At 39.3% G+C, this 24,768-nt stretch overlaps 1 protein-coding gene across 1 annotated transcript in view; it reads right to left on the bottom strand.

Annotated features, from left to right (window-relative positions):
* Positions 1–24,768, bottom strand: part of LOC146508644 (mannosyl-oligosaccharide 1,2-alpha-mannosidase IA) — a 203,492-nt gene that overhangs the window by 14,234 nt on the left and 164,490 nt on the right. Inside the window, exons 5-9 of the mRNA XM_085178375.1 lie at positions 10,842–10,936; positions 6,287–6,410; positions 6,040–6,133; positions 4,370–4,485; positions 699–918 (exon numbers count right to left, since the gene is read on the bottom strand). Of these exons, the coding sequence (XP_085034501.1) occupies positions 699–918; positions 4,370–4,485; positions 6,040–6,133; positions 6,287–6,410; positions 10,842–10,936 (649 nt within the window). The remainder of the gene's footprint in view (positions 1–698; positions 919–4,369; positions 4,486–6,039; positions 6,134–6,286; positions 6,411–10,841; positions 10,937–24,768) is intronic.

Raw genomic sequence — 24,768 nt, forward strand, 5'->3', positions numbered from 1 at the left:
ATTTCTCCCCTAGACTCAGTTTCGTTACTCTGAATGCTACCATAAACTCTCCTAACAAGACAGATATAGTGCGCTACAACAGTGAATTCCTCTGGCTTGGCTGTAAGGAGAATGAACACCAAATTGAGAAAAAGATTTGGGATAAAACAGTCATTCACCTCGGAAGCAGATTCTCTTCGGCAACCTGACAGGTCAAGACGGGCGGGAGGGCTACAGGGTCTGCTCAACTATTTTTCCTTTTTGCATAAGTGTTAGGATTTAGGTTCATTGTTTCATTTAATTTAATAGGAAAATTCTCTGTATCCCTCTTTGACAGCCAATCAGTGGCCTCACTAGGAAATGGTCACTAACAGAATTATTAAAGAAGAAAGCTCTAGAAGCTAAGTTCTCACTGAGATTTAAAACCTATATGATTTTACCTGACTGTGACTTGGTCACTGCTGCTAAGTTTGCAATTTTCCATTTGTGCAAAAGCATCTCCAAAGCAAGCAGACTACTTTGCCTTTGTGGAAATTATAAAAGTATACCCTCTGTCTTTAGATATGTTCAAGATCTGCATAGGCCTAAAGTAAGTCCAGACCACAGTTGTGCCTTTCAAACCCAACATAAACCATACATAAACATACATAAAACATAAGTGCTACCGTATTTGACACTATTCCAAAAAACCCCAGCTCTACAGCAGCCCTGACATTTACCTGAGTGAGTGTAGCTCTCATGGCATGTATGTGTGATCTCTGCGGCAAGGTCCAGGTAGTGCTGCCTCTTCTCCGGTGCGCCATCATCTGCCCCAATTCCGATCATGCCCCCGGAGAAGCATGCCAGGTGACCCATCTTGTGGTCCAGGATTCCTCCTCTCCACTCAGCCATGTAGGTGAGACCACCAGGCGACTTCTGTACCAGGTTGGCTTCGATTGCCTGCAATGACATACGCAGTCGGGAATCTTTAAACCTGATGTGCCCGCTGCCATCATTCACATACTGTTTGTATAAAGCAGTTACCCCTTTTCAAATATGATTCATGCATAGCTGTGATCAACATCGGGAAATGGGTTTCTTTCACCAGAGATTTTACTTCTTTGTATAAGAGTTCACAATTAATAGTGATACGATATGGACAAAAGTACCGGGCTACATACATATTACACACACAGGTGCTGCTCAGCTTTACAAACATATGCCGTAAAGCTTCCTGCACACAGTTTTTGTGCTGAGTCAACAGAGCATTGGCGACATTTAAGCACTTGTGCTCCTCTCTCTGCACCAAGGCTTAAAATTGATTGAATTCAAGCATTGGTGCTATGATAGGAAGACACCTCTGCAACAAGTGAGCTCTTTAGAACGACTCATTCTTTTACAAGTGTTGTAAAGGCAAGCTGCATGGCCAAGTGCTTGATTTTATACACCTCTGGCAAAAGATTAAAAGGTGTGACCCAATACTTTGTCCATATAGTGTACTTAAAAACCCAATTACTTTTAGTCTGATTTAAACTGTACAAGCAGACCGCTCACAGTTCCAGAGAGTTATTGAGGAGAAAGGTCTTCTCTCACATCTCTAGTTTTATTTCTCCATGACCCAGAAATATTCTTTGCTTTTTTTGAGGATTTTCATAAATGAATCTCTAGGAGAGACAAGCCTTACTGGAGGAGCTCTGGACATAAAGACACTTCAATTCCTTTACCGCACTTAAACTTTACTTGGGTAAGTATATTTGGTGACTATTTTAACCGTTTATTTTAGTTTTCTATGATTGATACAGCAGCAGCGTTTCTCTCAAAATCGAAATTTTTGTGACACAAGTTTGACAGACACAGACAGGAATACAGAAATCAAGTTGAAGCAGGACAAATGATAAGTGTTCATTTGTATTCATGAGTTGTATTAGATATTTAAATGATGGTCAGCTGTGCAACCAACTTTTCTACCCCTAACTGTTTGTGTGCGTTAAATAAATAAAAGCTGCTGACATACCTTCCTTCTTGTCACTGTGTGTGTCACATTATGAATTCGACTGAGAGTAAATGCCTAATTTTTCATAAACTTTATGCTCCTCTGACAGAGGTCATAAAAAGCAGCAGTAGGCAGCTGTGCCACCTGTCATCTTTAATAGACATCGTTTTAAAATTACTGCTCCGAAGCAAGGGCATCTCTTTTTGACTCCTATCTCCTTGTGTCTTCTCCTTGCCGCCTCTGCTCAGGCCTTAGGTCGGAAGGACTGAGACATGAAGAGACAAAGAACAGCATAGGGGACTTACAGACATCTTAGAAGAGGAGGCTGAAAAGTCTTAAAGGTCTGAGGAAGACATTTTTTATCGTCCAATATTGGCTACGAAGACAGTACAGAGACTGCTGTGCAAGAATGCAGGTGGGGACTTTCATACTACAGATGACTAGCTCAGATAATTAGATGTTTATGTAGCAATGTCTATAGTGATGCTTCAGCAGTATTTAGAAATTAGAGCAATCAGACAGACTTGTGTGTTTATGTTGACTTATTATGTTATTATCACAGAGGATTGAGATCTACAAAAATGCATGCAAAGAGATTCTCTGCAAACTCTATGCACTCAGTATTATTTGAGGCATAACATTTGTTATTCACCAGTTTCTCACCGTTTGTCTCTGCGTTTGTTCCAACAAACCTAGAACTGGATGCTACGATAAAACCTGACAGATGAAACCGCACAAAGTACTATTAAAAGATTATATCTTTTACTTTGACATTAAATATGCAGCAGCAGAAAGTCCAAAGTCATGTTTACTTATCTGTAGATGATTTAATGCAGCCAAAGTTATAGGAGAAGAGAGTGCAAAAGGATTGATAGCTAGCAAATACATTCAAATATGATGCTTTGCACTCCATGCATGCATATCATTCATCTGGCTGTTCACTGAAACCTGAAAAGTGTTATACAGTGGTATACATAACACCTGGTAAGATAGCTGCTTGGTTCCCTAAAAGAGCTCTTCATGACTGTTTAAAGTAGAATTGCTCAAGATGTGGTGTGATACATGCAGTTTAGATTAAAGTGATTATTATTCACCAGTGCTGCGGTATGTAGGTGGTACTGGAATGTGGACTAAATATGCATACTTTTAATTTGGCACGACAAACGTAGTTGGTGTCCACCAGAAGTAATAACATAGCAGTGCTAACAAGACAGGAGCCACGGCCGACCATGCAAAGGCTGTGACCTGCAAAGACCCACTCTGCTGCCGTCTCGTTAACACGGTCCACGGTAAGAGATAAAACAACTGATTATTTTTTATCAGACACTGATAATTCAAGATAATTGTGTTACAATAGAATATATAGACAATCTTTCCTCCTATAAGGGATTAGTCCAGTGTGGCTACTGCAGTGCTGCACAGTAAATGTATTGCTTTTGTTGCAAATTAAATAACTGAAGGAATCAAGAATCTTTTTTGTACATTTCTGCTTCTTTGCAGGTGTTTCTTGTCAGTATTTTGTTTCATAAAACAGCTGTTTCCACTTGCAATTCTTGTTTACAGCAAGGGAATCACTTCATGCTAAATAGGGGATGTTATAAATAGTTTATAAATACCATGTTCTCTGAAAAAAAACCCATTTTTCTTGAGGGTTGCGGCTGATGATTTTCCTACTAATTAGCTGTTGTTAGCAGTAATCATGGCATAGCATAATTAGAAAATGTTCTCTCATTCAGCACCGTTTTAATTAGAACTCTACTTTTATTTGGATGCCAAAGATAATGAGTTGTGCCATGCCTTCACCTCAGATCTCTGTATAAACATGTAGCATATAACTTAATCTAAAAGCGCGGGGGTCCTTTGCCATTTAAATACCAAGTCACAGGGGAGAAAGAAAGTCTGTAATTAGTAATTCTGCCTCTGGCTTGACCCTCTGATGAAAACTGAGGAATTCTCAGTGGCATCTTAAAATTATTTTTCTATGATATTGTAATTGTAGCCACAGGCAGTGTGGTTTACTCTGACATTATCTCCATTAAAGAAGAAATAATAGTGATTTTATACATGATCATAGCATGCACATTCAAGTATACGGATATTTTTCTGCTGATAGTGGAAGAGCAGCTTTTACTATTGCACCACATGAAAACATGCTCCATTTGGCTGATTACAGCTGAGTCCATTCTGTGTCAGATAAAGATAATTTACAGTGTTGTATCTTTTGCTCAGCCTTCAACCAGTCCGTAAAAACAACATACTTGCTTGTCCTGCTGTTGATTGTTACGGGTGTAAAGCAGTTTGTGGGCTTTGTTTTATTAAAAGTGTATGCTAATTACTGTAATTATCATTTAATCTAACTGAGCTATGCTTCAGCAAGTTGATTCCTTTGTTTACACCGAAAAATAAAGATTTCCATACCTCCAGTGCAGTGTAATACATCTTCTTCGCATCGTCGTCCGTCTTGTCTGACATCAGATATGATTTGATCAGATACTCATAAAAGCTATCCCCAAGGCCACCAATGGAAACATGATCTACCGGAGAAAATAACAGGTATATTGAGTTATTCAGCAAAGTCTCTCACACGCACAAACACATATGCATGGATACAGATTTTTTTATTCTCGATTTTCTGCAGGTGCTGGAAAATTTTTAAACAAATTCAGAATTTCTTGAAAAGATGGCAAAAGTATTTTATATGTTTCAGGAGAACAGTCCAATCCGCAGCGAGTGCTGTCACAACCACACTTTAAACAGGAGACAGACGCAGCCAATGTGATATCACCAAGTGGTCAATAATTTCTAATCTTTAAGCTTTTACACCATAGTTTACAAAGTAGACACCTTATTGTTTGAGATAAGTTGTTAAATTAGTGATTGAGATCAAAAAATCACCAAAAACCTTTGATCATAGATCAAGTGAGCATTAGGTCTGTTTGCACTAGAATCAATCAGCACAACTGCCCCCTAAATGAATGCAGTCACTTCTGCATTGGCTTCTATGTTCATTTTAGATATAAACACTTTGCTGCTAATCACAATAAGTACAAAGCTCATAGCGATTCCAGTACAACTAAAATGATTTGATTATGTAACCATGAAAAGTTATTCAAATGTATTTCTGCTATAAGTTTTGATGAAGACTTTACAATTACCGTGAACTAAAACGTGATAGTTGCAGTTGAGAAATCATTTGTACTCTTGTGTTTTCTGGTTATGTAATACACTTCAAGCTTGTCAGTGGAAACTGAAACAAACGCCTGTTGATTTTCCACTTGTCTGCTATAATTTCACATTTGAATTCAAAAGATGAATATGATCTCACATAAAAGGCAACTCTTTATTAATCCACTCATACTCATTGCATGCACATACACCTTTGCTAACTCCTCTGCAAGGTTATCACAGTGCTGCTGTGTTTGTCCTTGACACTGACAAATGAGAGAAAGCTATGAAGCCAAATGCACCCCCCCCCTTTTCTGTTGATATTCATACACAGTTTTCCTCAGCTCGTTTACATCCTGGCCCACAACAGTTTGCTTCTGTAATGATTCAGATTGCCACCTTTTCAATTCAGGCACTGTTTGATCACCTGATTTCCCCCAAGCTTCTTTCAGGTAAATCGGAAAGATCCAATTTCCTTAAGTAATTGAATTCATTCTCATTTTAATAACCCAGAGCAAATGGAGTCATATAGCCCTCGCTACTGTAGGAGCCCGGTTTTACAAATGAAAGGAAGAGGGTGGATAGGTGGAGGACACAGGCGAGCGGCTGAAAGAGCTTTGACATGTGAGGTGATTCAAGGTCTGTCGGTAATGTGAAAGCTAAAGAAAAGAAAGAAATGTGAAACCACATTCAGTGACCTCACACTCCTGTAGTCCTGACCCACATAAGTCCTGACCCACACATACACATAATTACTGTAATACAGTGAATATCAGCCAACAAAAATCACCTTCCCAAGTGGACCTGTGACCCCAATTTCAATTAAAACGTTTTTTTCTGACTTTACCCTTCATCACAAAACTTGTATGTATCCTAAAATATCTGCGCTGATATTTAAGTATTATGCACAATACAGTACTTACGCTGGACCCAGTTGCCACTGACTGGACTGAGAAAGTTTGGGTACAAGCCATGAGGTTTCTCAATCTTGTTCAGAAGTTTCCGGATGTTCATCACCTGCAAATCGCATGTCATTAGGCAAGGGGAATTTGTATTATGCCATCACCTCAAGGCTGAAAGGCATTTTGCACAAAAATTGTGGTAATAGGAAATCAGAACATTCTGTTCAGCGCTGTAAATTGCAAAGGAAGGGTTATTCATATACTGAACCTTCTCCGTGTATACTGGATTGCTGGACAGCTCAGTCAGATGCACAAATTCGAGGTGAAGAGTCCCAAACTCAGCCAGGATACTGCTCCCGGCTGAGGCCCAACCCCAGCTCCAACTGGTGCCACTACAACAGGGATAACATTCAAACACATCCACTAAGTATCGTGAAATAGACAGTTCAGCAAGACAGAGATTCATAGTAACTATCACTTATTTTTGCATGTAAATTATAATAAAACATAACAAAATTTGGTTTATCTGTCTGTGCCCATGTTTGTGAGTGGTTAGATATGCAATGCCCATTGGGAAGTGGTAAGGAAGACGAGAAGAAGCCGGTTCAGTTACACCGTCTGATGTTTGTCACCTGTCAGTTTTACTGTTTTTGATTCAGTTGATACTTAGCTGATCCTGACTTTTTTTTTTTTTTTTTAATTCTGAGAGGCTTACCTGCTGCTATTGCGCTAGAGTTTGAATATTTTATGTAAAGCTGTGGCTAAGTCATTATGCTAATTTGACACTGCACACATAGCCTGTGTTTCTCTTTAGTTATATATAGTATGTGCTTGTTTTTAAATTAGTAAAGCCTTATTAATTTAAGGCACATCGCCTTATCTTTTTGTAGCATCAGGCATATGTAGTTGAGCCTGTAAAACATAAATATTGACCATGCTCAGATCTTTGTTTTAGGATCGGGTCTTTGTGTCAAATTGACACTGCTAACTGCAAATGCAGATTAATTACATTCACTGGTGGCATGCTGTGAAGGTAATGGGTTTAATCGCTGTCCTAATCTTTTTGGTTTTATTCATACAGTCTAAAACATGCTCAACAGATAAGCATATTAATTTGGATGTAAGAGGAGCTAATAAAGCTTTTAACTTTCTATATGCTCGCTCTTTACAGGATTGCTCTGGTTTTCAAGTGAAAGCATAACATTATTTTGTTTGTGAGTGCTTACCAGGACAACCTTCTGATACCCATTAATCTCCTCTCAGTGAAACAAAGTCTGATATAGTTGTCATTTTTCCAACTGCAACTCCGTATTTGAAGCTAACAATCTACTCATTGTGCTGCCTTTGTGTACAACCTTTTTGCATGACATCAATTTCCTTGTTTTGTTTCCACAAAATTAAAGCACGAGAACTACTTTGGGACAACAATGTATAGTTTAAAAGGCATTTTTAGCTTTCTTTTCTGGTATACTGCCACTGCAGCAGCATTAAACCAAACTCCAGGGAAGAGCCTCAACACATGCAAATCTCATTTTTTCCAAGGCCACTTGCATACGAGATTCTTCAGATGTTATAGGGTATGTCATATTCTCATCACAGTGCAGCTAAACGGAGCTGAACAAAGTACTCTGAGTGCTGGTCAGACCTCTCTGTAGTCAGTCTCTGCTTAATGCACGAGGCTTTGCCTTTTATTTCAGATAGAAATCAGTAACCATCTCCTGCAATCTCTACAATGCATTCCATCCAAAGTGCACTGATCTAATTGATTTTGATATGTGGTTATTAAACGACTAATATCATAATGACAACATTGAAATTATAAATTCAGATTTTTCTTCATTTTTATGCATAAATGCCAAATGTTTACCAGTTCCTGTGATGTAAAGATGTTACGTCTTTGTCTGTTTATGTGAATACAAACAGCCTGTATCACATAGTGCTGCACATAACCGTGACAGGCATTTTTCTGTGTATTTTGACATTTTGTCGACCAGTCAATAAATTAACAAACAATACAAATGTTAATTTCACTGACAATAAAAATCGGCTTATGTAATTCCAATTTAGTCAAATGAGTTTAAGAAACTCTCTCTTTGCCCATTAAATCTTGTATTATTAACCTAAGGTCATCACATTTCTGTGCTTTTTGTAAACGGCTTATGACACTGACCTAAGAAATAAAAACTGCAGCACATAACGTTCAGACGTTTAGAGAACTATTCCCAGTAGTTACACACTCTAAGTGAGTGCATTTTAAAAAATCTTTTTCCGATAGTAGTTTTAAAATACATAAAATTAACTTGGCAACTGGCCCAGCAAATTGGATCTCTGTCTGGTAAAAGTAAACTAATCAAAGGTCTATAAAAAATAGCCCTCTCCATCATCTAACATTAATTTATGTTTGACTGCTGTGATTGATGTTTGTTTAAAGTTTCATTATACTCAATGTCAAACTTTACTCAAGTTCTATGCCTTAATATAAACCTGGAAAAGTGTTTTAGAAACTGCACACGAAGGTCAGCAGTGCTGGCCCATTAGTTAGTGCGGGTAAGATCACTCAACAAATCAAAGCTTAGTGTGGTGAACTGATGCTTGCCAATGATTAGTTAGGCCATAATACATTAAAAGAATGACTTTACATATCCTCTAAGAGTTGCTGGAAGATATGCGATATCGGATAATGAATTGAGTTGAAATGTTGAGAAGGTGAGAAGAAAGGGGAGAGAAATGGTGGGAAGTGGCTGGCGAGTGAGAGCAGAGGGGAATCAAAGAGTCTGGCACTCTGATAAATGCACCTATTAAAGGTTTAGGGGCTGCATCGTTAATACTTCTGGCTTGAGTCATATCTGATTCACGCTTCAAGTGGAATCAATTGAAACTCAGTACAGGGCAGCAGGTGTTGCATTCGTCTTTAGAGGGAGGAGTCTCTGGTAAGCAACATCACTGGCACGCATCCGTTAACCCTTTCACCTTCTTTAACAAACACAATCTATTCCATATCAGTCAGAAATATAATTGAGTGTAAAAGAAAAAAAAAAACAGATTAAAAAATGGAAATCAATACCACGTGTTAGGAATAATGTGCTTGGGAAAAGTAGGATCTTTTACCTTTTAACTGCAATCATTTTAGCATTGTTTACGCTGTCATTTTAACAGGAACCATGAATTAAACACTACATCTAATGTTGTTAAGGGTTTTAAGTGCCATTAAGAACATCTTTAGCACGTTGAAGGAGTTTTGGGCTACAGAACAGGAAATGTGACATTGTTAATTTGTAAAAGGGGAATCTGTGAGTTATTGCATAATCTAAATTATAAGGTTGAGATTAAAAAAAACCCCAAACACAAAATCAAGAATTTTATTAGCTAATAGGTTATTTTCTCACGTATTTTCTTCCTCTAAATATTCGACAAAGCTGAAAAAAGGCTCCCTGGAGCGTATTACTTTAATGATAGTGATCATGACCACGTTCAAACTTTCTGTCAAACCAAATTTAGAATATTTAGTTTCTGTCACAATAAACTGAAATAATCTGAACGATTAAGAGTAAAAACTTAAAAGTGGTGTTTTTTTGTAGAAAGTCTACATATGCACTTCCTGTCAATCAGTTTTACCATACTGTTTTATATAATGTACACACACTAACACAGTAGTACACACACTATATTACCATTAAACATAAGAAGAATCTATCACAAGGAAAAAATCAATTAATGGAAACTCCCCTGAACTGACTTCCCCAGGGTGCAGACGTTCTCTCACACGCTGCATATGTTTACTTCCAAAGTGACGTGGGTTTGTTTTTGTGTGATACACTATGGGCAGTATGGTTCCTCCTGCCCATCTGTAGGATTGGCACTGTTTGTAATGTAGAAGGAATTAACTGTAGACTGAGGTAATTAAATCTTCCAGCAGCTGTCCAGCCTGGCTGGTGGGTTAATTGGTAGCAGGTGGAAGACAGGGGTGCCAGGAAGTATCTTATAAGAAAATACAATTAGTTAATGAGAAGAAGAGTCTGAAAGTTAAAACTTGGTCACGTAATTTTGATCCATATTCACATCATGATGTACCCTTTACACTTTGTTGTTCATACATCATACGAGTGATGACAAGACAATAGTCACGTTGCATGAATGTAGGCCAGCAATGATAATTTGCCTGTCACAGCCGGCCGACACAGTGCTGTTATCATTCATCAGTTTGTCAGATTTCTTTATTGTAAGCTTTTCAGTTCCGATTTCCGTCTCACTATAAAACTGCAAGCCATTTTTTCCCCTCTTTATTTCCACTCCCGCCTAAAAAGGGTCAAACCCACATCCAAACAAGCGGAGAAGCAAAACTCCACGCTGGAAATTGCTCTGAAAATGAAAATAGCTCAAAGTTGTGCTGCATGACTGTGGCATTAAGAAGATCATGTCAACACAGATTCTAGATTAGAAAAGCAATAGTTTAGAACAGATTGAAAAATTAACACTGTTCATTTAAAAACATGCAAATATTATTCAGACGATGTTCTGAAGTGGTTATGAACACAGATTAATTCTTATCTAAATGTCATCTGCATTATGAAGCTTAGCCTGCAGCTGATCCACTGTCAATAAACAGAGCCTGTGTGACTGAGATTTTTTTTTTTTTAAATACAATTTTGCTTTCCTTAATTGATGTTATCGCCACATTCAAACAACATTTATCTTACTTAATGACAACTTTTGTCATTTGTCGTTTTGCTCACTCTCGAATGTCAGAAAAATGTGATAGCTTTCAATCGTCTTTTATCAGAGAAGAAGGACAGCTGGACGCGATGACTTGTGCTGAAACTCACCTCCCGAGATTGATGACTCCTCGGGGTATTCCTGTTGGTGTGTTGAAGGCAGGCAGTAGCTTCTCTCCCAGCTCCACTGCTTTATTTTTGAACAACTGAAGAGAAAACACAAAATACAACTTGGTGAATATTAACTGACAAAAATACAGTATGCATACAGTCATGCAAGTACATCTATGCACATCCTTACTGCTTCCACAGGAATTAAAATGGTAAGTAGCAGTCAGGCGCTGCTAATCAAATGCACTTGATCATCAGCAAGTGTGAACACCTCTATAAAAGCAGAGGCTTTGACTGAGCATGTATGTGTGTGTGTTATGATGACACCAATATCTTCCCAAGAGTGATCAAACTGTGCAATACTAAGAGAAACTACCCATCCCCCATCAGAGAACAACATCTCAGACTCGAACATTTAACATGCTGACTGAGCTCTGTAAAGTTCATGACATAGCAGCACAGCTTAGGTTTGCAAAGTTGCATCTAAACAACCCATAAAACTTGTGGAACACTGTTTACAGGTTTGGACAGCGCCATGTTTTGCAAAAACCAAACAGCCTACCAATGCAAACACCTCATGCTGTCAAGCACGGTGACTTGGGTTTGTTTCACAGCCACAGTGGCCTTGTTTCTTGGAGTCAGCCATGATCAAGTTGACCATCAACACCTCTGTATACCAAAGAATTAAATATGACACCATCTGTCTGACCATTAAAGCTTGGATGAAACTGGGCTATGCAGCAACACAGCGATCCCAAGCACTGAAATGGGTGAAAAGAAAAGAATCAATGTGCTGCATTGGCCCAAAGTTTAGACCTCAGCTAGCTATTCATAAATGAATCCCACAAACCTCAAAAACCTTTATCATGAAACAACACTGTAAAGAAGAGTGGGTCAAATTTTCCCCAATAAATGTGACAGACTGATAAAGTAATAGATGAAATTACTACTTCAGGTTATTTCTGCTAAAGGTAACTCTATAATCTCAGACTGGATGTACTTTCACAAGAGTTATTTTTTAGACGACTGTAAAACATCCAGTGTGTGAAATAGTTTCTTCTGTTTACTCATAAATAGTTAAACACTTTGCCTCTGACCACCCTCCCCCCTCAAAAGACAAACAAATAAAACAAAACGAATAATGTAAAAGCATTAACACAACTATTGTAATATTAAAATAACTCTTAGTTATGTGCTCTACGAAAGTCTATTTAAAACCGCACCACCTTCACATCTGCACTAGCAACAGTCTCAAGTGGAGGCAGTATCATCTTATGAGCTGGACTATCTTTCATCAAATCTCCATTCATTCTCCACCATTAACCAGAGGGAATAGTGTTTTGGGGGGGGGGGGGGGGGGGGGGAGGAAAGGAAGATAAAAGAGTAAGACATTGAAATCTCGACAAAGAGAGAGATGTCTCAGAAGACAAAAAGGTAGCTGAGCAGAGGTGAGATTCATAAAAGAGTGAAAACCTCAGAGACTGGAGACAAGAGAAAGTGACTGAGGAGACACTGACGTGTTATATGGAGAGAAAACGGTGTAGCTGAGGACAAAGCGCAGTCAGAAAGAGCTTGTGCAGGAGAGCAGTGACTCAGCAGAAAAATCGAAGATGAGAAGAGAAATTGCAGCCAGATAGCTACAGCCCACTTGTCTTTAGCATGATTATTATTGTAGAAGAGAACTTTGCAGAGTCTAGTTTGAAGTGTGCAGTTGTTTTGAAGAGAATTTCAGAGTTACATTAAATATTTACAACTGGCCCGTTGTAGCATCAGTAAGAAAAGAAAAGTGCCATATAAAACCATAATTATATCTATACCTTAAATGTAAATGGTAAATGGCCTGTATTTTGTATAGCACTTTTACTAGTCCCCCCTAGGGACCCCAAAGCGCTTTACACACCCAGTCATCCACATACTGGTGGAGGCAAGCTACAGTTGTAGCCACAGCTGCCCTGGGGCAGACTAACAGAAGCGAGGCTGCCATATCGTGCCATTGGCCCTTCTGGCCAACACCAGTAGGTCGAACTGGGCTCGGGGCTCGAACCGGCAACCTTCCGATTACAAGGCGAACTCCCAACTCTTGAGCCACGATTGCCCCTCGTGGCTCAAGAGTTGGGAGTTGCACAGTGGGTTATACGGGTATGTACGCATTTGAACTACACTGTACATATCCTAGTAGTATGTACATCACAAGAATAGCCAAAAACACAAGAAACTGCATCACAGAATATGAATCGTATTATTTTTTACACCCTTAAATACAAGGACTAACACAAAAACAACTTCACTTATGATGTCAGAAATTTTATACTGATAAGAACAGCAGTAAGAACAGGAATACATCCTACATACATGTAAAAAGAAAGTTTAAGATTAGCAATACTCATCAATAGAACCTGAACGATAAGCTGGTTGATATAACCTGTTTGCCAATATCTCCACATCAGCATTTATAATGTCTGATAAGTGGAAATAAAAGTAAAGAAGGCACGCAAGAAACACCCTTCAACCATATTCTGAGTGTTGATGTTGCATAGTTTGTCCACTAGAGGGTACTTTGCAACAACATGTATTTTGGACGCCACAAACAGCTACAAGCCTAACTGAGGACAGTCGGCCAGGGAATAACTGAGTAAATAAATAACTACACATTACAGACATTAGGGAAATCTGTTTATTTCTTATGTAAGTGAAATGGAAAAAAATATCAGACTTTAATCAGACTTAGATCAGACACCGAATATGAGTCATAAAATTCCTATATCAGTAAGGCTGATATTTATTAATTATTATTGGTTTCAGACACTGTATTAGTTTAAGAATGTGTGTCTATTAAAAGATTTTATGGGACCGTGGTGGCATTACACAGTCACTTGTTAATTCTAGCTAGAACAGCCTCCCCCTTGACGTGTGTCAGTGCACATCTGTGTGTGCCACTCTCCCTCGAGTCCCCTGGTTCTCCATTTTATCAAAGAGCGCGGTAATGACCCTCCGCCTGGTCTCATCTCTCTTCATCGCCCCGTTCTACCGCCAGTGCTGCGCGAGCAAACTAGAAGCCCAAAGGCACAAACACACACACACACCCAAAACCAACACAAATGCAACTGTCCTCGTTTACGTTCTGCATTTGTGTCTATTAAAGCTTCACAACAGAAAGATACTTTAGATCATGAAATCAATCACATTTAAATGAACTCCCTTTACTACATTAAGTAACAGACAAACATGAAACAGAAGCTGTTGATTATATTGCATTCATTTATTATTGTTTGCTTGTTTATAAATTACATGATTAATTATAGTAAAACCCCTTTGGCAGGCATCGTCTCAGTGCACAGCACACAATCTAAATGAAAGGCTGTGTTCGTAAATCTATCTTTGCCGACATGCCGCTGCTCTCTTGTGCCACACTCAGAGCCTCCTCCAGCACACGAGCTTCCATCCTGAAGTACTACTGTAATTGCACTTGGTGTGTTTGCACTTGCATCTTGTCCAATGTGAAGCTATGAGTAAAGTCCATGATTGGCTGGATTTACATCTCTTTCTGTGCTTTTTTTATTTTTTATTTTATTTTAAATATTTAAGACTCCCTGCAGGGATGAAAAGGATGGACGGATGGTGGAGCAAGGCAAAGAGCAACGCTGATAGAATGTGACAGCCGACAGGTCACTTTCTTCACTCTCAGTTGAAATTTTCTGTCAGTTGGCAGATAGGAGGCTGGACACAAATGGCTTTTCTATCAGCTCTTAACTGCTGAAGACACACATCAAGCATGGAGTCATCTCTCCCAAAACAAACATCATCAGAGCCCAGTGGAGAGAAACTTTTCGTGGTCTGCCACTTCTGTTTACCACTAAAAACTCTTGAGTCCTCACCCCAGGGAACATGGCACATGGAAAAAAGAGGTCTATGCACTCTTCCACATGCCTAGATTTCAGTGTTAGTAATTTTGAACCTCTGTTTCCTGCCAGTCTCTGCCTCAAAACCCTTTGTTCTTGTAGTTGTGTAACATATTTTTCTGTTACAGTTATTGTGGCACAGTAGATGCTACAGTGACCACAGTAATAGAGCTAATATACAAACTTAACTGAAACCAAACAAATATTTCAATTCTGTTGGATACTAGAAAATATATTAAAAACACAATCAGGACCATTATAGTCCAGCAATTTTTTCCCATCTTCAGTAATTTATATGGGTTTGATGGCTCTATGTGGAAAGCTGGATGTAATAAGAACAGCACTAACATCCTATACAGAACAGAGCAGGCACTGTGACCGGCATAACAATGACTGCGTCAGATACAGCGAGGAGAAGCTAGGGTGTAAGTGGGTTGCAAAGCTGCTTGCAAATGCAACCGCGAGCAGGCTAATGCAGTTTAAATATTGCACGCAAAGCCATCAGCTGATGAGGGGGATGATTATTGAGCTTGGTTGATTCAGCAGGGTTTTAAGACAAGCTTAACATAGCCTCTCTGAACTTATGCTAAGCTTAGTCCACTCTACTTTTCATAATGCTAAGAGTTGCAGCATGTTTGATCACAGAATATATATAAACTGATCACACCTTCATTAACAAATCGAACATGGACAGCAAACATTTGAACTCTGTCGCATTAAAGAATAAGACATATTTTTCCTGTGTTGCAAAAGTTTGATAACTGCTTTCATCCCATTTATCTGAGAAGGGAGAAAAATAGAATTTTACCTCATTCTTCAATTGTAAGCTAAGTCCCTTATTCATACATTTTTTGACTCTTCTTAATATTTCTTGGCAACTTTCCCTTTTCTTCTTGTCGTTTAGGACACATTATCATGCGCGATTAGACAGGTGACGCACATGTTGAAAATATAATGTGGCAATAAATGACTAGGACGGCGTTTTAGCAGCCAGCAAAGAGCATCATCAGCTGCTTGAATCCCTCCTCTCTGTGTCACTGGTGCTGAAGTGAAAATGGGAGTCTTTTGATGTGAAAACAAAGCCTTGTCTCTTTTACACCTGCCATCATTTCCTCTTTACTCATACTACAGAGATGTAGGAGACAAAGCTAACTGAAAACCTGACCTGCGTAGGATGACACAGGGGTGGCATGCAGCAGGGTCATCATCTGCAATTTGAAGGCAAATTTCATCCAGGGGGCTGGTTTGTGGCTCCTTGGATTCTATCCTCTATTTCTGAGAGCAAAGTGTATGCAGAGTACATGCACAATCATATGTTGATTGAAGTTCAGCACGGATATTTTCATGCAACTAGTTACCTATTTAAGAAGAGTTAATTTGAAATCACTTCAGGTTTTCTTTGATCGACAAGTAACAATAAAATCTAAGAAACTCAGTGGGTGAGTATTGGTGTTTTGAGAAACTTGGTGCCTAGCTGAGAAAAAAAAAGGCATTTTCCTTTAGACCAGAGATCTATAATTCATATTCTGGCAGCTTATGAGTACAGATCTTCAGACTAATCTCCTCCGCATCCCTCACAGCTCAGCATTGTGTGAGTCTGCAGTAGTTTTCTCACAGATTTTTCCCTTTGTTCTGACTTTCAGAGGAGAGCAGCTGGTCAAATATACATGTATAAAGCAATTTGCAGGCAGCAGGGAGCAGTTTTGATTACTTCTGTATCAAAAAAATTGTTATTTGGATGGGTTTTTTGTGACGCAGGCACTTCTCATGTGGAAATATAAACCATCCCTCTCACTAACAGCAGTGATCATTATCCTCAAGTTAACCTAATGGTTGGGACTTTGTTGCAAGATTCAGCAACTTTTCAAAGAAACTTTTTACACTTTTTTATACAAATTACAGGTGAGGCACATATCTCTCTCTCCTTCTCTATGGTTTAGCGAGCTGTAGCAGCCAAGGAGAGTCTGTGCACTATGCAAGACAAGCTTTTAACTTTCTTTTTTTAGTCATTATTTCACTTCTAAATATAGCTAAAATCTCAACACAGCCACTCGCAACTTATGTGTATGGTTAGATCTTAGATCTTGTTAGATGACATTCCAGTTGTAAGAAAATCTTTGAATACCGTTTGCTAATTAGAACAGAATTTTTAGTTCTGGCAACACAACAAAGGATGCTTAAAACTGAACCGTCTCTAACGGCTTGCAATTAACAAGAAATGAAAACCTTGTAATGACGTCAGCCACATGATGATGAGCCAGGGACAAAACAGAAAATCGTGTTTGTAAAATCACTTTGTAGGCAACACATCACTGTACAGCAAAACGTGTTTATTTTCCAATTCTAATTCATCTGCTAACTATATATTACATAACAACAAAATTGTCATAACATAAAATGAGCAACGTCAATGGCGATTTTCTAAACTAAGGTGACATCTTCAGCATTGCAGAATGATTTCATGTATTCACATTAGTAATATATCTAAAACAAAGTGCTCTTTGTTTGAACTAATGCTCATGTTCTGCTTACCTGTAGTAAATGTATCTGTTAATCTGTTGTTATCTGTTGTATCTAGTTAATAAATATTCTGATACATTTCCATAACCTATAGAGATCAAACCAAAAACAGCTTTTGTTTTGTAAATTTGAAAAGAGATCAGTGTTAATAGAAAAAAAAGGGACACTTTTGGCTGCTGTTTTATTCACAAGGGATCGCCAAAGCAGGTAGCTTTGCATATTTGATTTGGCACAATTTTACACCGGATGCCTTTCCTGGTCTAACCCCCAGTGGGATTTGTCTCTTCTTCGGGGATCCAAACAGATCTTTCACTTTTACTAATCTTTCACTTGTTAGTCTTAGTATAAATATACCATAATTTTCTTTCTTTTCCCATTTCTCCTAAAACAACTTGTCAATCTCCAAATCCTACAATGAATACCCCTATAATCTGTTTTTATATGCACAGGTTAATTAGGCTGAACATACAGTTTACAGAGTCAAAGCTGGGAAAAGCTTCAAATAACAAAATCAGGACTTTTTGAGCCTAACGTCAGCTAAAGTTGAGCTCCATCATTTACTGATCATTTAGTCAGTAAATGATGGTGCTGCTTTTGCTGTAGAAACAGAATCCACTTTCACCACAGACTTAGTAAATCACAGATGTAATACACAAACACATGCAAAAAGACATCTGCAAACGAGCAAATTGAGCAAATGGTTGTAAAACATATTTACATGTTTCATCATAACTTGAACTCTGCACCCGTGGGGGTGTTTTTAGCTGTGTTAGATGGAGTAATTATTTTGTTTTGGAAAATGGTCGTCATACAGTTGAGAGTTGAAAAAAAACCCAAGAACACATTAAAACAAGGTTCAGGTTTGCTGCAGGCTGAAAGATAGCTGTGGTTTAATTCTACTGAGGCTCCAACAGAACACTCAGCGCGAGGCGAATGGAACGCATTCTTTACAATTCTATACAAGTAGCGGGTGCACCTTGTTTAATTTCTCTCCCAGCGGCATTGGTCATCAGTAGGATCCTTTTCTGTCTTCTTTATCTTAATCAGCCTGATAGGGGAACATAGAAATATTCCAAATAAAACAGACACCGTGCAGGTATCTCAGTGACTAGTTGCAGATATCACTGATTGAAAGGAATATTACAAGTCTCAGCTTCAATAGTCTTCCCCGGTACATCTACCCTTTCAACTGGATCTGACAAGACTGACAGGAGGAGACCCTTTGATGCACATTGATTTCGTTCTTCATTTCACAAGCTGCTGGTGCGAGCTGACTGAGAAGCAGACAAGTCCACAGCTCACAGCACCATCATTTTACTATGCTTCAACAAGTCCAAATCTCACTACATCAACATTGTTGCCTTTGACCAAGCTTTACCTCTGCTTTGAATACTGAGCTACAGATGGTAAGCTATATTTAGCCACAGTGGTGTGTAACATTCTCAATGAATATTCAAGGTTAATTTGGGCAAGATAGTAGAAAGACTGCAAAGTGTTCTTTTGCTTCTCTGTAAATCTCTACTATTGCCAATGAGGGAATCGTTTTAAAAGTCTAAACGCTATCCGAGCCAGTGGTTTCACTGCAAATTCCTATTCCATTGTTGTACCCCACTCACGTTTCAACATCTCAATCTGAAAAGCTGGCACAGTGACATAGCAGGCTGTTTTCAAGACGCACTAACTCGCAGCACGCAGTCTCACATCAGCCGTTTTGCCCCTGATGTCATAAATCAAAAGTACTCTGCATAATTTATGCAGCATACCATCGCCTGAGAGCGAGTAGGCGAACATGCTAAAACAGATCCAATAAATTAGACATGAGGTCTTCGCCGAAAACAAACGCAGTGGTAAAATGGAAGTACCCACCAAAGCCCAAATTGGAAAACAAACAAGTGGCGGCTGCTCAATCAAGCCCCCACTGGAAAGAAGCAGCTCTAAATGAGTCCACATTACAGCTATACTGTTAAGCAATGTTCATCAGCTTAAACGTTCTTCTCTCAAGTGCACGAGCCGCCCACAGACTTTCTGCCCCTCCTTTTGACCCACTAAACTGGGCTTATACAAATCATTCCAGTGTGCCGGCTACTGCCTCTGTATTATGTAGCAAACACAATAGCTGTTATTTCTGCCAGCTTAGTGACGCAATTATTGAAGAAGATGTGGGTGCTGGTTGTAAAAACAGAAGAGGTCATTATCCAGTTGTTTCAACTTTAACATGATCTTTCCATATTACAGGGTAACCACCAAGTGGCAGTGTATGCTTCAGTTTTGATTTGGGAACCAAAACGCTACGTTTTATCATCCAAAGCTGCTTATTTTGTGTTATTGCAACACAGTGTCTGCATGAAATGAGAAAAAAAAAATAAAAAGAACAGCCAGAGGGAAGACTTAATCCTACTCATGTTTTACTGTGTTTTTTAAAAATAAATACACACAGACTCCACATGTTCGATTTGTGGAGCCATCTCCAAGCTAGCCGACGGCAAATCACTTTGAATCATTGTCTTAGCACCTTGAGAGATAATAATATTGGCACACTCCCCACCTGTGGCATACAGGACAAATAAAACAAGCTTGTCCGTCACATAGCAACGCTGTTATACCCGTTTACGTATTGACAGATGTCATAGATGATCAGTCCTCGCTGTACCAAAGCACCAGACATCAATAATTCAACCTGCAATTTGCAGGGTGCCACAACCTTTCCATCATTATTACTATGGAAGAGGAACAGGAAGAAGATGGGGCTGATGGTGTCAGATCCAATTCTCATAAGGGCCTTAACAGTCTCACAGGCCTGGTGTAGGAGGACAACAGGCACCTACTGGCCCACTCAGCTAGACACAAGAGCTAACAGGTACCTTCCTGTGTGGGCATCGACAGACAACGCTCCCAGAGAAACTGTAGGAAGTCTAAGAGATCTTGTTTAAAGTGTAAGAGAGAAAAACTGTCTGGGACTGCCTGTGAGCTACATGCAAATGGTGGAGACATCACAACTCTGTGTAGGAGATGGATTAAAGTTTTCACACATACTTTGTTATATCCTGTGAGAAACTTGCAGGCTGCAACAGAATGTAAAACATTTGAGACCCAACAGAATAATGCAGAGGCCGTAATGTTCATTATACTCCCTCAGTGCGAAAGTGCTGTACTAGTACTGCATTAAAAATAAGTTTCAGGGAGGTGCTGGAGGGCAACCCAGACTGCCATGAAAAGCAGTTTACCTCACTGAGAACATGAAGGTTCTGTGGCACAAGAGGAAAGCTCTCAGAATGGTCACAATTAGGATAGTTTAAGGTAAATCTGCCTACCGGATTTAAAATCCCCCTGGTGAAGTCTTTGATGTTTTGGAATAAATGGAGTAAATTTTGTTGAAAAATTAAGATGCATGTTAGGTTAGGTCACATTTTACTACACCAAGCAAAGACAATGTGAAAACAAAATGTCAGGTGCACTTTATTCTCACATTTCATTAACTTGCAACATACAATTTGTTTACATGTCAAATTCATGCAAATGAAATATGTGTTTGAAGTGACACTACAGCAGTCTTCCTGAAGCATGAAGTCTCTGGTATTTGGCAATTTGTTGTTCAGACAGCCTGTCGTCATCGGAATAATAAGAGAGAAAAATGTCCTGCTGGTGCCGCAAGAGAAAAAAAATTCAGTCACCAGTTTCATTAGGAATAATTGTCTGGACACCATGAATGTTTCTACAAACATTCATAGCAAGAGAATTGTTGGAGTATTCCTAAAGTATTTCCTAATATTCATGACATTCATGACTCTTTTGTTTTGCATACAAACAGGATGTACTTGCCTTTATATAGGTCTTTTCTAACTGACCACTCTAAGCGCTGAGACAAAACCCTACAGAGTAGCACTGCCATTAAATCCATCTCTTGTTTTAAAGAGTTAACACTTCTTAATCTAAGATATTTCTGAACACTGAACAATAATACCGTATATACCTGTTGCTGGTTCTTCAAAAGAGATGAAACGATCTGAGAGAAAAAAGATGCAATTTCACGAGTGGTAATGAGATCTGGGGAATATAGCTCGATGAGGGGTTGAGGATAAAGTGCCTCAGTTGAAAAGAGAGAGAGAGAGAGAGAGAGATGTGGGTTTGTGGTAGGACTGGGATGAGAGAAGGCAAGATGAAATGAGGAAGATCACTCTGGCCTAGTGCGGATCAGTGGTTCAGTTGGCAATATGTGCTAGTTGTTTGTGGAGTGTAAGAGAAAGATGCAAAGAGAGAGGCCGGGCTTCTTTAAAAGCCCCTGATGGCAGCGCCGGGCTTCAAAGCATCGGCTGCCTCATCAAAGACTCGACTCAGTGAAGGATATGGCCACTGTGATGCCTCGTATGCGGGGGAGCGACTGTGTGTGAGTGTGTGTGTGTGTAAGCTGGAGTGACAGATGCTTGCCTGAGAATGTGTTTCTCTCAATTAAGAAAGCACATATCATACTTTTAATGATTAATGAGTCCAACGTGAATCTTCTGTTGGAGCTTCAAACAGTGGTTGCCAAGAAGGAAGGGATATCAGTCCAAGTAGCACACATGTTATTGTGTAGCTTAGCAGTTACCTGCTAAAACCACTAAACCCATTGGGGTATAGATCCCTGTGGGTGTCATGTGGTGTGTAGCAGCTCGATGGTGGCAGTAAATCCGCTGGGGTCTTGTGGATTGCGGGGTTGGGTCTGTGTGGATCAGAACTGTTTTAGCACATTCCCACAGATGATTAGAATCTGGGCAGTGGTTCGTCTCCATGGTTGAGAATTTAAACCGGTGTGAGAAAAGACGCGCGCACACACAAACACACACACACACAAATCACGTCTTCCTAGTTAAGGCTGGCTTTCCCTCTTATGTTACAATATCCAACTTCACAGATTTTGAAATGTTTACATCCTGGGTATGAAAATGATTTAGTCTGTTGTTAACGCCTCCCTTAGTTAAGACATCATTTTAAATTGAAGTCATGCATTCCTGAGAGTGTGACCACTCCTTCCAACTGTCACCTCTGCCAGTCTGAGTCACTGAATTGGATGTCTTGATGGTGTTGATGGATTTTTTAGACCACTAATAATATGGAACGCCTTTTAGTTACTAGTACTGTACCTTTAACAAGTTTGTGCTCCATGGTATTGCTACAATAAAAGATGATGACGATGTCACTGTAACCATGTCCATCTTTTATGTACAGTCAAAATAACTCTAACCACACAAATGCAAGGATCTATTGTTTTCTATATTGTAATGTAACGATTAATTTTACCTTTCATTTGTTTTAATGTTGTAGCTGTTTGGCGTTTGTCTTTGGAGAGAAGTTCCTGTTCTGAATGACGGAAACTCTCTGTAATATATCCTTGTTGAAATAAACAAATAAACAGAGCCTACATAATCACCGAGCCTCCGTGGAGTCTGGAAAGAAAAGGCAATTCAGTTTAACACAGTGCACAGGCTGCTTAGGGTAGATAACTGCCATTCAGGCCCTCAAAATTTAACTGCTTTTCCTCGGAAATCGAAACAAGTAACACACTTCAGAAACTCAATTTCACAAGTTCTTCAAAAGGGGTAAGTGCACAGGCAGCAAGTCACTTCTTATAATGGTAGACATTTTATCAGCTAGCTGTAACACCGTATATTTGTTTTAAAGCAAGAAAGAAGTTGATACAGGCTCGCAAAGTCAAACTGGATTCTCTAAGATTAGAAATGGCGAAAAGTGGTGTAAAAAGCTAAAGACTTCATGACAGTGAAAAGTACTGCAGATGAGAAAATGTGCAATTATACTGTATCTTTGTCAGTGCTCGTTTTATCTGTGCCACACCCTGATAAAGCAAAGTGGTTTTAACAAAGGTGATTTATTGCTGTTGAGCTTATCTGGAAATGCAGAGATGACTTTTTATTTTTTGGGCATATGTAAATGGAGCACAGGCTGCACAGAGTCGGAGAGAATCGAAGAATAGGGTCACGCAGGGGTCGCGCACAGCTTCAGTATCAGGCAAGCAGACCTTGAATCTAATAGAAAAACTGATGCTTTTTTCATTTAACATGAATTCAATAATAAAGAGATTTGGACCTGAGTTTAAACATTCTCTCTAGTAAACATGCTTCACTTTTTTTAATGCAACAAGAGTAGTTTAGTGATATTTCACTTAGCCTCCTAAAATATAACATGTAATGATTTTTTCCCCATTGCAGCAGAGAAAATACAAGAGTACAAGAATGCATATTCTCTACAGTGTGGTAGGCCAGTCTCCTTAGAGTTCAAATCTTGTTGCAATTTAAAATAAATCCCTCGCTGTAAATTCACCTTTCAAAACAGTCAAACACAAAAATGCACTGTTTCATTAAGAATGTAGCGCTGTACTTTCGTTCACCTACAGAGCCTGAGCTCGAGCGTGCTCCTTGTGTGTCGTGTGTCCTTGAGCGAGACGTTCAGTTTCCATCAGCGGCAAGGCAGCCATTCAGGTGATCCTCTGCTCTGAAGAGCAAAGTCAAATGACAAATTCCCTGTGGGCAGCAGCAGTACAGAAATGATCTAACAGAAGGGTAAACGAGTTGAATTCAGACTGAATGAGTTGAATTCAGACATCAACCCACTGTGTAAACTCTCAAAAAACATTAACCATGTTTTTAGACGTGCCTTCGGGCTTCAGTCAGCTTCTGTTCTATAACACTACGGAGGCTTCGCTGATGACATGTCATTTGTCTGTGATCTAACTCGCTCGTTTCTGCCGATATAAAAATCAACCCCCTAGGATAAAAAGAATAATGTGAATTCCACCCAATCTTCCCTGTTATGATGGATCCCCCCCGATTCTTTTAACACCAACCTCACATCCATTAGGCAATCATCATCTCTGACTCTACCTCGGGGACCTGCTTCTACAGCACTGCATTCCTCTCTGCGATTGGCCTGGCAGGCTTTCTGTTGCCTCGCTGTTGCCATGGTTTCGACTGGAGCTGCGCTGCAGTGTTTGCTAGCTCCATCTGTCTTGGGTGTCAGCTGGGTGGAAAATGCTGTGATTCCACTCATTTTCTCAGTAGGGGGTGGCATCCATCCTGCTGCCACTCCTCTGTGTCTGTGCTAGCACAGATCAACACGGTGCCTGACTCAAGTTCACGCGCAGCTCGACAGCAAAGAGGATTTTTGTTTGGTGTCGGACATGCTTCGTCAATTTGAAGGCAAAATAATGTTAGGGAAGCTGAACAGATACGCTTAACTCCTGCCAAAATACCCAGGCACATGTTTCAACCACTGGGAGTGAGGAATACAAAGATGTAAAGTAAAGCTATTCAAATTCCAAAGAGAAACAAGGTCATTCATATCAGAAAAATGTTAAACCAGATCAAATTCCATAATCAAAAACTCTAAACTGCAGCTTATTTCACATTTCAGTCTCACTTTAAATCAGCAGAGTGGTTTCCAGCATTTTCCATCACTGAACACTACATTTCTACTCACTGGAAAATTAGCTGGTCTAAGTCTGAAAATAATTGACA

Source organism: Neolamprologus multifasciatus, chromosome 11, assembly GCF_963576455.1.
Source record: "Neolamprologus multifasciatus chromosome 11, fNeoMul1.2, whole genome shotgun sequence".
NCBI classification, from domain to species: Eukaryota; Metazoa; Chordata; class Actinopteri; order Cichliformes; family Cichlidae; genus Neolamprologus; species Neolamprologus multifasciatus.